The sequence below is a fragment of the Phalacrocorax carbo genome, chromosome 20, assembly GCF_963921805.1.
Source record: "Phalacrocorax carbo chromosome 20, bPhaCar2.1, whole genome shotgun sequence".
In the NCBI taxonomy this organism is placed as follows: Eukaryota; Metazoa; Chordata; class Aves; order Suliformes; family Phalacrocoracidae; genus Phalacrocorax; species Phalacrocorax carbo.
In genome coordinates this window covers 5,191,298-5,203,550 of record NC_087532.1, presented here as the reverse complement: position 1 = coordinate 5,203,550, position 12,253 = coordinate 5,191,298, and the positions used below count along the sequence as shown (strand labels likewise).

At 47.3% G+C, this 12,253-nt stretch overlaps 3 protein-coding genes across 4 annotated transcripts in view; all 3 read right to left on the bottom strand.

The window, feature by feature from the left end:
• PIK3CD (phosphatidylinositol-4,5-bisphosphate 3-kinase catalytic subunit delta) overlaps nucleotides 1-4,532 on the bottom strand; it is a 61,650-nt gene extending 57,118 nt beyond the window's left edge. For both annotated transcript variants that reach the window (XM_064470336.1, XM_064470337.1), the window contains exon 1: nucleotides 4,338-4,532. The gene's annotated coding sequence lies outside the window, so the exon portion shown is untranslated. The remainder of the gene's footprint in view (nucleotides 1-4,337) is intronic.
• Nucleotides 2,403-4,053, bottom strand: LOC135316638 (forkhead box protein E3-like). Its single transcript, XM_064470655.1, has one exon. The coding sequence runs from the start codon at nucleotides 3,997-3,999 to the stop codon at nucleotides 3,334-3,336; it is 666 nt and encodes a 221-aa protein (XP_064326725.1). The 5' UTR covers nucleotides 4,000-4,053; the 3' UTR covers nucleotides 2,403-3,333.
• Nucleotides 4,533-6,222: 1,690 nt separating the features above from the next.
• The window catches only part of TMEM201 (transmembrane protein 201), a 30,005-nt gene continuing 23,974 nt past the window's right edge, over nucleotides 6,223-12,253 (bottom strand). The window contains exons 9-11 of the mRNA XM_064470369.1: nucleotides 11,591-11,881; nucleotides 10,959-11,090; nucleotides 6,223-10,522 (exon numbers count right to left, since the gene is read on the bottom strand). Of these exons, the coding sequence (XP_064326439.1) occupies nucleotides 10,425-10,522; nucleotides 10,959-11,090; nucleotides 11,591-11,881 (521 nt within the window). The 3' untranslated portion in view covers nucleotides 6,223-10,424. The remainder of the gene's footprint in view (nucleotides 10,523-10,958; nucleotides 11,091-11,590; nucleotides 11,882-12,253) is intronic.

Genomic DNA, 12,253 nt, shown 5'->3' with positions numbered 1-12,253 from the left:
GTACGCACCTTGCAGAAACCAAGAGACAGCACAGACCCATGGGCTCAGGCTGGTGCAGGTCAGACCTCTTGGCCCCACCACAGCTCACTGAGTCCAGCAGCGCCTGCAGAGAAGGTTCTGGCTCTCATTAGCACAGACAAGATGCAGCTGTGTGTGTTCCCAGGTGTCTGGGCAGGCTGAGGGGAGGGCACCACACCCCCCAGCTGACCCTGGACTTCTGGGTAACACGATGTTACCTGAGAAAAATCCTTAACTGGCCCTTCAGAAACTGGAGCAGCTGTTGCCCCTCTGCAAGTATTCCACATTAAAAAAAAACAGAGAAGCCTTCTCAAAAAGCCCTCTCTTGGGCCCCGGCTTTGCAGCTTGCCCTGGGCATGAATCGCAGCCTTTACTGCATTTGCGCAGAAGGGCACAATTAGCCCAATTAAGATGACTTAGTGACTGAGAGACCCTGCTGAGAGCCTGCGGCCCACAGGTGACAGAAAACCAGTAAAAAGCACCAGGAGCAGCATACAGAAATCCTTACACACATAACCAACCTCCTGCACCACTTGTCACCTCCTCAAAGGAATTGGGATGGATTGAGCCCAACTCTTGGCAAAAACCTGGGAAGTTGAGACTAGAAAGGAGAAGTACAGGTGTTTGGCTTAAACTGAGCCTGGGAAAGGCAGGTATTTCCCTAAGTGTATGATTGTTTATGTTTTTTTGTTCACAGTACCTAAACCAGTGACGAGAAGTTATACTAACTGGCAATACATTCAATGATGTTAAAGTTCCCCGAGTCAAGACTCTCTTGCCTGCAACAGGGCCACGGCCCACCGAGGCATTTCCAAGGAGACCCCATGCACTGGACCTTTACCTGGGAAAGAGAACATCAGAAAATCCCCTTCTTTGTGAGGATGGGGTGTGACGGAGCCAGAGAGGGAGGGTGCCCGTCCCAGTGGCCCTACAGCTACAGCCATAGAGAAACCCCTGAGCAAGCGTCCTCCAAGACTCGATTCCCTTCCACTTCTAGCTCTGGAGATCCACGTATGAAAGTGCAGGCACACAGACACACAAAAGCAGACACTTTCACTCTTCACAAGTTATGTACACAACAGAGTAGAAAGGAGTTACTACCAGGGTCCAGGTCGATCTTACTAAGGCTGGCCACACCATGCTCCGAAAGCACAATGGCAGGATTAGTTTACACACAAGCAATTAGTTTATGCCCGAAGGCGTAATGAGTCCACACATGAGCTAAAAGTTCAGACATAAGCACACAACCGGTTTGTGCATGAGGGCAAAGTCAGTTTATGCACGAGCAAATAATTATTTAATACCTGGGCAAACAGTGAGTTAATGCATGAGTGCACAGTAAATTTAATGTGTGACTGTGGACATTTGCCCTCTTTACATGTTACCTACAATGGAACAGGAAGAAGAAATATCAAAAGAAGAAATACTGGGTGTATTTGTACTAACACCAGCTATACCATGCCCTGAAGGCAATTCTGTTTGAACCAAAACAATTACGCAAGAAAACAGATTGATTTGTTCTTTGTATGCACACATCCATTCATTATTTTAGAATAAAATGGGAATCCTTTAGAAGAAAACAATCATTACTCTTTCAAGCTCCAAAGAAAAGGTCTGTTTTACGGAAAAGACCATTATTGGCTGAAACATCATCAGATTTAGTAACCTGAGTATGGTGCTTAGCTGATAAAGTGACCTGTGAGAATCACACAAAAAGAAACTCAGACTTTCAGAAACTCCTCCCATTTCCATAGCTTTGTGCACAGTGGAATTAACAGGAGTGCAGAGGTCAAACTTATACCCTAAATTCAGCAACTGTAGTTTCACATCCATGTATTATTCACATATGCTCTAAACCACAGCAGGGACTTAAAACCTCTGCCAAAACAGAACAGAACCATATATTATTTAAGACAAAAACCCTGGAAGAATTTGTTTCAGTTACATACAGACTTACCAGCAGCTTCAAAATGCAACAATTCTTACATACTTGCATTCTACCTTGGGCACTGACTGGTTTTATAACTAAAGTTCAAGTAAAGTTCAAAGTATAGCAAGTGGTTTAGTGGTCAAGATTATTAGGAGCTACATGAAAAAGGACACCAAAAGAAAAGAAAAAGCAACCTGAAAGATCATAAAACTGCAGCATCTTGAATACACTGGCATCCCGTAAGGACAACTGTAGTTGTTGCCCAGCTAAATCTAACAGTATTTCCAGCATTGTTTAGATCATATTGCTAGAATTTAAAGTCAACATTCAGAATCACTTTTTAAGTATAAACAAGTATAAAGTAACAACTATAAAACCGGACTTAAGTTGCACCTTCTTTCACGGATCATCAAGAAAGCATCAAAACAGTTTAAGTACTTTCTGAAACCACAACTCTTAGGAAGTACTGTTTATTACAGAAGTCATAAAATATAACATACAACAAGCGCTGCTCTTCGTGTAACAGTATTTGGACTCTCCTCTCCCTTAAACTTAAATCACAGCTCTTATTAGCATATTTTGTCTCTAAACCCTTACTCCGAGGGAAAAGCATAAAGTACTCCCTCTGAAATTAAAAGGCGAAGAGACCTTTACATAGTAATTACAGCATCATTCCTAAGAAACGTATTAACAATGAACATATGTAAACATATGTAACAAGCAACGATATAAAATCACCCTTTGCTCTATGAAAAATCCCAGAGATTCACTTTAAATACAAACCCACAAGATTCCCAGAACGACTCCAAAGATCGTTGGGGTCTGTGTTTTGTTGTTGGGTTCCCCCCCCCCCCCCAAACCCAAACAAACAAAAACTGCGTATACCGCTGTTTCATAAACCTTGAAAGAAAAGCTCCACAACGAGTTTAAGGCCACTTGAAAAAATAATTTCCCTGCACAAACCAAGTTTCGCTTTTGCAAGGACTAGCATCTACAGGACTTTTCACGTACTTTCAGATTCGAGAAGACACAAGGTTGGCTTGCTCCAGGTCTGCAGCTGCCTTTCAGGCTTGCCTGAAGGTTCAAACAACAAACTCATAACCCCCGTCCCCCAGTCCCCAAATCCAAACCGATACAGCAGCGCAGAACCCCAGCTCGCAGCACAGAGGAGAGAAGCAAGGTCTGCGCATCTTAGTCACTGCAACAGGGACTTCTCAGCCCAATCTTCCCTCAGGCGTCTCCCAACAGCTGAGCGGTTTTAAGTCGCTTTCTCAGAAATCCAGTCCAGACGCAGAAGCACCCCGAAACCCGCCACAGAAGCCGACTCGAGCTCTGCCGAGCAGAAAAGCGCCCGTCCCACGGCAGCGCCGCTCCCGTCGGGGGCTTCATTTAAAGGAGGAGGGCGGCCTGGCCGCCGGCTCGCAGGTGGCCCCGAGGTGCTCCGGCACGGCCGGGCGCAGAGCCGCCCCGGCCCCGCCGCCCCCGGGGAGCGCCCAGGCGGGCAGCCCCTGCGGCGGCCCCGGGAAGCCGGGCGGGCCCCAGCCGGGCAATTCGGGCCAGCGGCACCCCCGGTGCAGCGGCAGGGCCAGCGCCGCGCAGGGGCCGTGCGGGCAGGCGGGGGGCGGCGGCCAGGGCGCGGCGGGGGGCGGCGGCGGCGGGGGTGGAGGCGGCTGCGGGGGGGCGCGGCGCGGGCGGCGGCGGCGGCGGCTGTAGTCGCCCCCCGGGAACATGTCCTGGAAAGCGGGGTCTAGCACCCACTCGCCGCCGCGGGGAGCGGCGGGGCCGCCGCGGCGGGGCAGGCGGCGGAAGCAGGGGTTGAGGCTGAGGTTGTGGCGGACGCTGTTCTGCCAGCCCTTGGGGCCGCCGCGGTAGTAGGGGAAGCGCCCCGCGATGTAGGCGTAAATCCCGCTGAGGGGCAGCCGCTGCTCCGGGCTGGCTCGGATGGCCATGGCGATCAGAGCCACGTAGGAGTAGGGCGGCTTCTGTAGAGCCTCCGCCGCCCCCGGGCCGCCCTCCGCCGCCCGCGGCTCCTCGGGCTCCACTTCCCCCATGGTCCCCCCGCTGCCGGCCCCGCCGCTGCCCCTCTAAACCCTCTCTCCCCCCCCCCCGCCCCCCCCGGTGACTGTTCGGGGTCGCGGGCGGGTCAGGACGTCGCTTTCGGTTCGCAAACCCAAATAACGAGGAGCGGGTCAAAGGCGGCGCCGGGACACCCCCCCCTCCCCTCGCCGGGAGCCGCGGGGAGGGAGGGGAGCGGGCCCGCCGGCCCCGGGCACGACGCCGGGGAGGGGGGGGAGCCCAGTTTGAGAGCTTAAAGGGCGTCCCCGGCAAAGTTTAGCGCAGAACTGTAGGTTACCTGTGGTAAAACCCAGCCGAAATCATGGATTCTTACCGTCTCGGCGCGACGAGGCGCTGAGCTGCACGCCCGCTACCTCCAGACGCAAACGCACCTGGCAGTCAGGGCCCCCGCCCCGCCGGTACCCCAGCATCATGGCCGCGAGGGGAAGCGTTTGCTGAGCTGATCCTCGCAGGTACCGAGGGGGAACGGAACGGCGGAGGAGCAGAGCTCCCTGCTGCAGCTATCGGGGGTTTCTCGGCATCGCATTCGTGCAAGCGCTACAATTCACCCAGTGCTTCAAAATACGTCCGTATAAAGAATTACTAGTGGGACGATGCATGCCTGCCTTTGCCAGTAAGTTAATTAAAACACACGTTCTCCTTTGAAATTTCTTTGATCACCCTTGATTAACTAAAAAAACAAAAACCGAACTCAGACCATCTACAACCCTTAATTAAAGAAAAAATCGTGACTCACTATTCTGGAAGGAATCAGCTCCTCTTTTCCAAAAGTTGTACAGAGCTAAGAAACAGAAGGAAAACATCGATGACTATCAGGCTGTTCGCAGTTTACAAAAACTACCAACAGTAGCTCGACAGTGGCGGGTCAAAGCATGCTGTCACGCCTCATTTTAAAAACACTGCACAGGTCTTTGTTCAGGAAACTTTCATTGGGCTAGGCGGAAATATTTTAATTATTAAAAATGAAACACCCCTACTGGTTATAACAGATCTGCCAACAGCAGAAGGAAGCTCTTTGATGGAGCACAGGAAGACTCACCTGTATGACCACAGCTTAGCTCTTTTTCTGCCAGCCCTGTGAAAAAGAAAGTAAATAGAACGGTACTGTTGAAAATTAAAACAGGTTGCAGAACCAAACACCACGTCCCCACCACTTGAAGAAGGGGAGGGGAAGGAAAAGTATCTGAGAAGTGCATCCCCTTGTGCACAGCAACACACAGACCTTCCCCAGGTGTTTAAAGACATGACAGAATACATTGCCAGGTCTTAACACAAGTTAGCAGCGCATTTTAACAAAGTAAAATATGAGTCCTGAAAGTATAAATGGAGGAAAACTAGAGACTTTGAAGCCTGTGCTAAGAAAGCCTATGTCTAAAAGCTTCTGTCACCTGCCTCTTAATTTACATTACAAAATGAAAACATAAAGACTATTAAATAACACATAAAAGCAAGATCTTAGAAAGACTCTCAGCCCCCATCTCACAGAGGAGAAAAATCCCACAAGTGCGCAATGAACACAGTTATACAGTGTGCCTATAACCAGACCACGCTGACACTCTGTGACTGTGCGTATCTTGGGATGAATTCTGGGGCTTCACTGAACATCCCTTGCATGTACCCAGTCCCTACCCATCCTCATGGCTTTCTTGCTGACATGTGTGTTTGGAAGATGGCTGGATCAGGACCAAAGCACCTGCGTTCAGTGCCTCCCTTACACCCCTCCTCCCTTGCTTACCAAAGTACTGAAAATCCAGACGAAATGAACTAGTGCCGGTGTTACCGCGCGACCCTGTGGTCATCAGCTGGGGTCAGGGTTCTCTGGGAACAGGTACGTCAGTGACAGCCCCTATCCCAGAGGAGTTTGAGACAGCAAGGTACCTATGGGGCGCAGGTGCATCCGGGCAGAAATTCAGAACATCAGTTAATGACAGGAGGTGATCTCCCTTTTCATTGATGGAAAGCCTTCAAAGCATAACGAAGTACCTCCCTCTTCCACTTCCATCTCCAAATCACGGTCATGAACTTCTCCTTGCTTTGGGGAAGCTCACAAAGCTTTGTGCTTTCTCTTAGTTCTTGCTAGCTTTAAAAGAGTGAAGAGATCAAAGTTAATTTGACCAGACACACATACACAAGCATAAATACTGTCTCCCTTTCCCCCCAAGATATTCAGTTCCCCAAGAAACAGAATCACACTAAGGTGAAAACTTATTCGTTTTTATTTTTTAAAGAAAAATATTCCTCTTTAAACACAGAGCTTGAACTAAAAATGTCTGAGAAACAGCTTCTCCTCCCTTGGGGCATGTTTAACTAAACTGTACAGTGTTAGAGCTCCTCAAACAAGTATATACACACGACATACAGTATTTCTTTCACAGGAAATAAGGTTTAGGACTCAAAATTGTCCTCCTCGCCCTCTCTAGATACCCATCCAAAAGTACTCTGTCCCCTACTCCCACCACAGGACACAGTGATGATAATTTCTGGATGTAAAGTATATTTAAAAAAAAGAAAAAAGTATTGGCCAAATGGGCCTTTTCTAGCTTTCTAACAAATGTCTGTGAGAGAGGTTAAGACCATGGTTATTTCCAGGAATGGTGCTTGGAAGAAAAAAAACACAGCAGCATCCACAGACAACACAAGTCCTTGATTCCAGCTGCCCTGTTTTACGGAACCCAGTCAGTTCAGCAGTGTTTTACAGGTGTTCCCACTGCCCAAGAAGAGGGAGTGGGAATAAAATATTCACAGGCCAAATTTGTTGCTTGAGCGGAAAGCGTAAAATTCAGTGAATCTGGCTACATGTACAGCAATGAGGTTTTGGGTTTTTTTTACCCCAGTGCCACAGTGACCAATTTAATGTCTAAGATTTTATGTAAAAATCTTCAGAACTTCAGAAGTCAGCAACTCATTCTACAAATTCTTTCTATCCTATCAAATAGATATGTGCATAATATTTGTCACATCTGCCAAACTAGCCAGACTGAGGAACTGGAACCAGACTCTAGAATCCATATTCTTCCTAGTTTGGAACAGCAAAATCATCAAAAGTCTCTGCAAGGTCTCAGAACATGGCTAGCGAGCTCATATCCAAAGAAAAAGTACCTGGGCATTTTCAAGGGAAGGCAGGTAATGGAAAAGGTCTGGAAATGGAGCTCATTTATATCCCACAGGATGATCATTAATTGTTGTTATTAAGTAATGCTCGAATTTTTATCAGAACCATTTGAAAAGATCTTTTCCACTCCACACACCCCAACAGTTTTTACAGTAGGAAAAATATTAGAAAAATAAAATCTCACCCCTGAACAACACTGTATGAAGATCAACATCAGTCACAAAGATTTTTACAGGGGGACCAGATAATCTTTTGTTTCCTCCAAACCAGCTACATACAGAAAACAGCAGCAAGACAGACACAGTACCTAAGAGCTAGATTAAGGCCAACAATATGAAGACAAACATGGGCTCAGATCTTTTGAAATGAAGAAACCCTCCAAATGTTTTTATACATATGCATGCACACGCGCGCGCGCACACGTACACCCGTGTGTACTAGTCAAGCGAAGGCTTCACAACCGTGAAAGCACCACTGGAGAGTGTTCTAGCACCAGAATGAAAAAGTTGGTTGCCTTCCCTCTTCAGCAATAAAATCCAAAGTCTTTATATTGCTTTGGACAAGGTCACCAAATACTCTTCCGAGAACAGTTTCAGTGAGCAGATTCAGAAGTGTAATGACAGATTAAAGTGTTCCTGTTCCGGAATATGGGCAAGAAGAGGTGTGTTGAGAGGCTGCAGCTCCTTGGTTGCTGGAAAGGAGGAAAAATTTGTATTGCAATCTGGTAGAGACAGAGACCAGCCTGGACTCCAGGTGAGTGCGATGGTAAAGCTCAGTGCAGACTGGGAGGTGAAAGTGGAAAGTTTGCATACGTGAAGTCACAGTGCACATCTGTTGGCATAATAAAGACAAGGAAACCCACAGTATTCTCTGGCAGGTTTGTCTCTGCATAGGAGGCCCCTGGGTATGCTGGAAGTCAGGACAAGGATCCATCAATGGGATGTCGCACACTGCACCAGGACATCATCAAACTCAAACAGCAGAGGTCTAAATAGAAGCCTGTAAGTTGGTCTGCTAGCATCTTGCCTATACACATGCTTAAGTGAGCCTGCAAAAGGCTATAAAAGGGACAAAAATCTCTTTACAACAAGGTTACGGGTCCAGTTTGGCTATGAGTAACAATTCATGCAAGTTACAAAAGAATTAATCATCAACCTGCAGCACATCTTTCTGCTGCGGGTCTCTATCCTGGATCTGGGCCTTTGTATAGGAGGTGCTGGCTGTGCAGCCCTTGACCAACACTCTGAAGAGGCTGAGAGGAAGATGCAGAGTCAGCAGTGACACCTCCACAGCCTCTCAGATCAGCATGTGTGACCAGAGGTCTGTCCTCTGCCTGTGAGGTGCAGAGTAGGCAATGAACAGGCCTCACTAACAAGGGAGGATGGGGAGGAGCAGCTGGAAGTGGGCTGCTAAAACAATGCAGGAAGAAACTGGAAGGACAAGAGTGACTTAATTTTTCAGCGCTTGAATCACCAGCAGCAAAGCCCCATTTAATCTGTCATATAGCGTGCTGATTGGAGTCTGGCTGTCAGTCACACGATGTACTTGCTAAGTGAGGCTGTGGTAGGAGCTCAGAACAGGCAAGAAAAAAATAAGTGAAAGGAAGGGTGATCATCACCGCGAGGGGTGAATTTCAGGTAAAGGGCAGAGAATTATCAGCAGACATGCGCTTTGTTTCTGTGCACGCCCAAGAGTACAATAGAGGGAACAGCAGCAGAACTGAAAGGGAGGAAAAAGACACAGTAAGCCTAAGACTCTAATTCAAGATGCACAGACAGTGGGGTGAGGGAGAGGAAAGAGAAAAGAAGTTTGAGGTAAAGGAGCCCAATGGGAGAGACAATTGAAAAACTCTTAATAGTGTCAGTCCTGCTTCAGGAAATACATAGCTAATGTCAGTTGGCTCTTTTCACCAGGTATCCGTAACACATTGCTAAATCTTCTCTCTGCACTTGGCATTTAAGAATCAAAACATAAACATCAAGATTTTTTTTACCAAAGATGTACTAAATGATTTTGAGTATTCAGCACAATACTCTAAATGGTCCCTGAATTCTAAGCAATGCTGAAGACTCATGCAAAAGCAGAGGTCCCCAAATGATAAACTGCTTTTGAAAATCTAGGGCTAATTCCTTTGGGTTAGAAAAGAAGTATCTATCCAGAAGGTTTAATTGTCCAGAAGCAGGTTTGGCATTTGTCACTGAGAGCACCTTGGCATTTAGCTAAGTAAAAAATATCTTAAATGGTAACTTAGCAAATTCCAATATCAGATTGAGGCGTCACGTTTCTGGGTAAATATATACAGTCAGACAGCTTCACATGTAGCTTCTAATAGAATAGATTTGTGCAATTTACAGCAAGAGCTCGCTGCTTCAGTGAAAACACCAGCAGCCAGAGTTGTGAGCTGAAGCCCTTTGACTATGGTGCAAATCACACAGGGATCCTTGCTTATTACAGAATTAATTGTAACAGAATTAATGCCTCCTGGATAAAGCAGCGGGCTTCCTCTTTCTAATGCAAACAACAAAAGGATGTCTGTCTGGGATCTGTGCATACCTACAGCAACAGTGCTGGCTGGAGGTATGTACAGACAGCAGTTTCTGAGAACCAGCACGACCAGAATGGCAACTGGTGAAAGCGGCCTCAGGGCACAGCCCAGGTGGAAGCACATAGACATATCAGATGCAGGAATATGACAGAGCAGCCAAGGTCACCCATGTGCTTAGGCAAGCTTAAGGCAACTAAAGGAAACTCACTGATAATTTGGAGGAGAGTGCCAAAGGGAAGAGAGAAGAGGAACTGCTGGGCAAAAAGGCTGGGAATGCTGTTACAGTAGCCAAAGCCCAGCACCAGCTACTAAGCCATCCCTCTTCTCCAGCTCAGTTGTTGTAATTCTCCTCATTTTACCAGCACCATCAGCATGAGGTTAATATGTCAGAAAGAAGAGCTGGGGATGGGTTCCTAAAAACAGCTTACACATTTTCAGGCTTGAGTCTCAGGTCAGTTCCTTTGAAAGAAAGTGCATGGGCCATTTGACCCGGCTTCTTGCTTTGAATTGGAGCTTTCTGGGAATTCTGCCTGCCACCTCCAGGGACAATCCTATGATATGTTCCACCTGGAAGTGACGTCAGCAGGTATCTGGGTTCCTTGTCATGACAGTTGAGCATACAGTAGTTCTTTAAAAAACAGCATGCACCAGTGGCACAGCCATTAGACACAAAGCCATGGTTGAATTCTTCTTGTCTCCTCAGAAGCAGGTGGAACCAGAAAGAAAGGGAGTGTTGGCACAAATCAACGCAGACTCCGGTAGACGTAGGCTGATGTGAAGATAGCATTGAGAGTCAGACTCACGGCTAGCAGACCTCGGAGAATGGAGTTACCAAAATGACCTTAGTAGAAGAGGACAACACAAAGGAAAAAAAAGAGATATTAAAGAATTGATGAGATAAATAACAGTGAACATATGTTGGGCTCCTTTCCCTCTCTTTGCCCAGCATTTTCACCATAAGCAGAAATTGATGAAGCACTTTCCCTGTCAGGAAAGATTCCACTGCTCTCTTTGGTTCTATTTTAATCTCATTGCTCTTCTCAACACCTGCATCCCCAGCCCTTTCCTCTATCTCAGTTTAGCACTGTCAGTATTCTTCAGACAGTCCAAAGAACAGGAATCGCCTTATTAAGGTCTTAGAATAGCAGGCAGAAGATCCATTTTGCTGCTCTTATTTGATCTCAAGATCAGATCACTACTAGAGCACAGGAAAGAGCTCAGTTACTCTCATAGAAAGGCTCACACATACATAGAGCACTCACATGACTTGCACCTACCTCTCCAGCCTGCCAAATCTTCCCCTTTGGTAGTTGTGTCTACTACACAGGCAGATGAGTGTGATGAGCGATCCTCCTTTTTGATGGAATTATCACTGCAAATACTCCCTCCTTCCATAGCAGATCTCATATCTGCAAGGAGAAAAAGATAGGAAAATTCAGAAGGTGCCAGTGGAAGCCAAAAGTAGCAGAAGTTACCAGGCTAAAGCTAGATGTGAGTAATGAATGGTTGCCTGGTAAAATCATGAAAGGATTCAGGATGGGAGCTGGAAACAAAAGGCAAATTTCACTGCTGCGCAGCGGAAGTTGCCTGCATATTTGTCTCATCCACTGTCCAGATCAGCATCACTACACCCGTGGTTAAAGGAGTTATCCAAACAAAGGTGAAGGCAGTCACAGTACTATCCCTGGGGCACCACTAAGTGAGAAAAGGGCATCTGTGTTGGCAGACAAGCAGCTCTCCAGGCCAGTGGATTCTTACGGGAGCTTTGGTAGCCTAACAGTCATCACCACCTGGGTTTTTCCTGAAGGTTTCCCATCTATCGTGTGGCCTAGATGATGCACGGCTTTGCTTGCAAGCCACCTCCTTCCTACAAATGCATTTCCAGGAGTGCAGCAGGCTGCCAGCATACCATGCATTCCCCACTTGCCGAGGTTCTTCTTCGGAAAGGAGGACAACTCGGTGGCAAAGAGGTTGCTGTCTGAGTGGGTGTGTTCCTCTGAGCTAGCTGGGGTGAGCAGAGCCTCATTCTGAGATGGGAAAAGCAGCAGCTTCCGTCCTTTCAGGTTCAGGCGGGCAGGGCTGATGAGTGGCCGGCGGTACCGCAAGGAACTTGAGCTGGAAGTCACAGAGCCAGCCACCGATGGCGCTGGAGAGGGGATGCGTGAGGGAGCACAGCTACTGGACAGCAGGGAGAAGTGCTCTGAAATGGAAACATCCCCAAAGAGGAAATAATGAGATTATAATCCCAATACAATAGGCACAGTTTTCTTTAACAATTCGTACAAGAAAAAGGAACGGGAGTTGCAAATGCCCAACATATCTAAAATTCTTTATTTATTCCCGTGCCCACACTGCAAAACATGGAGAAATTCCAGCTGCACTTTGGTACACTCAAGAGCGACTTAAGACTAGAGATGAGTTTATCAGGAGCTGGGTGAGGTTTCTCTCTGCTCAGTTGTGTCCATTCAGGACAGCCTGCATTACACATAACGTTTTGCAGGTAAATTACCTGTTCCGGCATGTCCTTTAAAGGCTGTTGGGAAAGTGTATCAGGATGTGAGGAGGTCTGCAC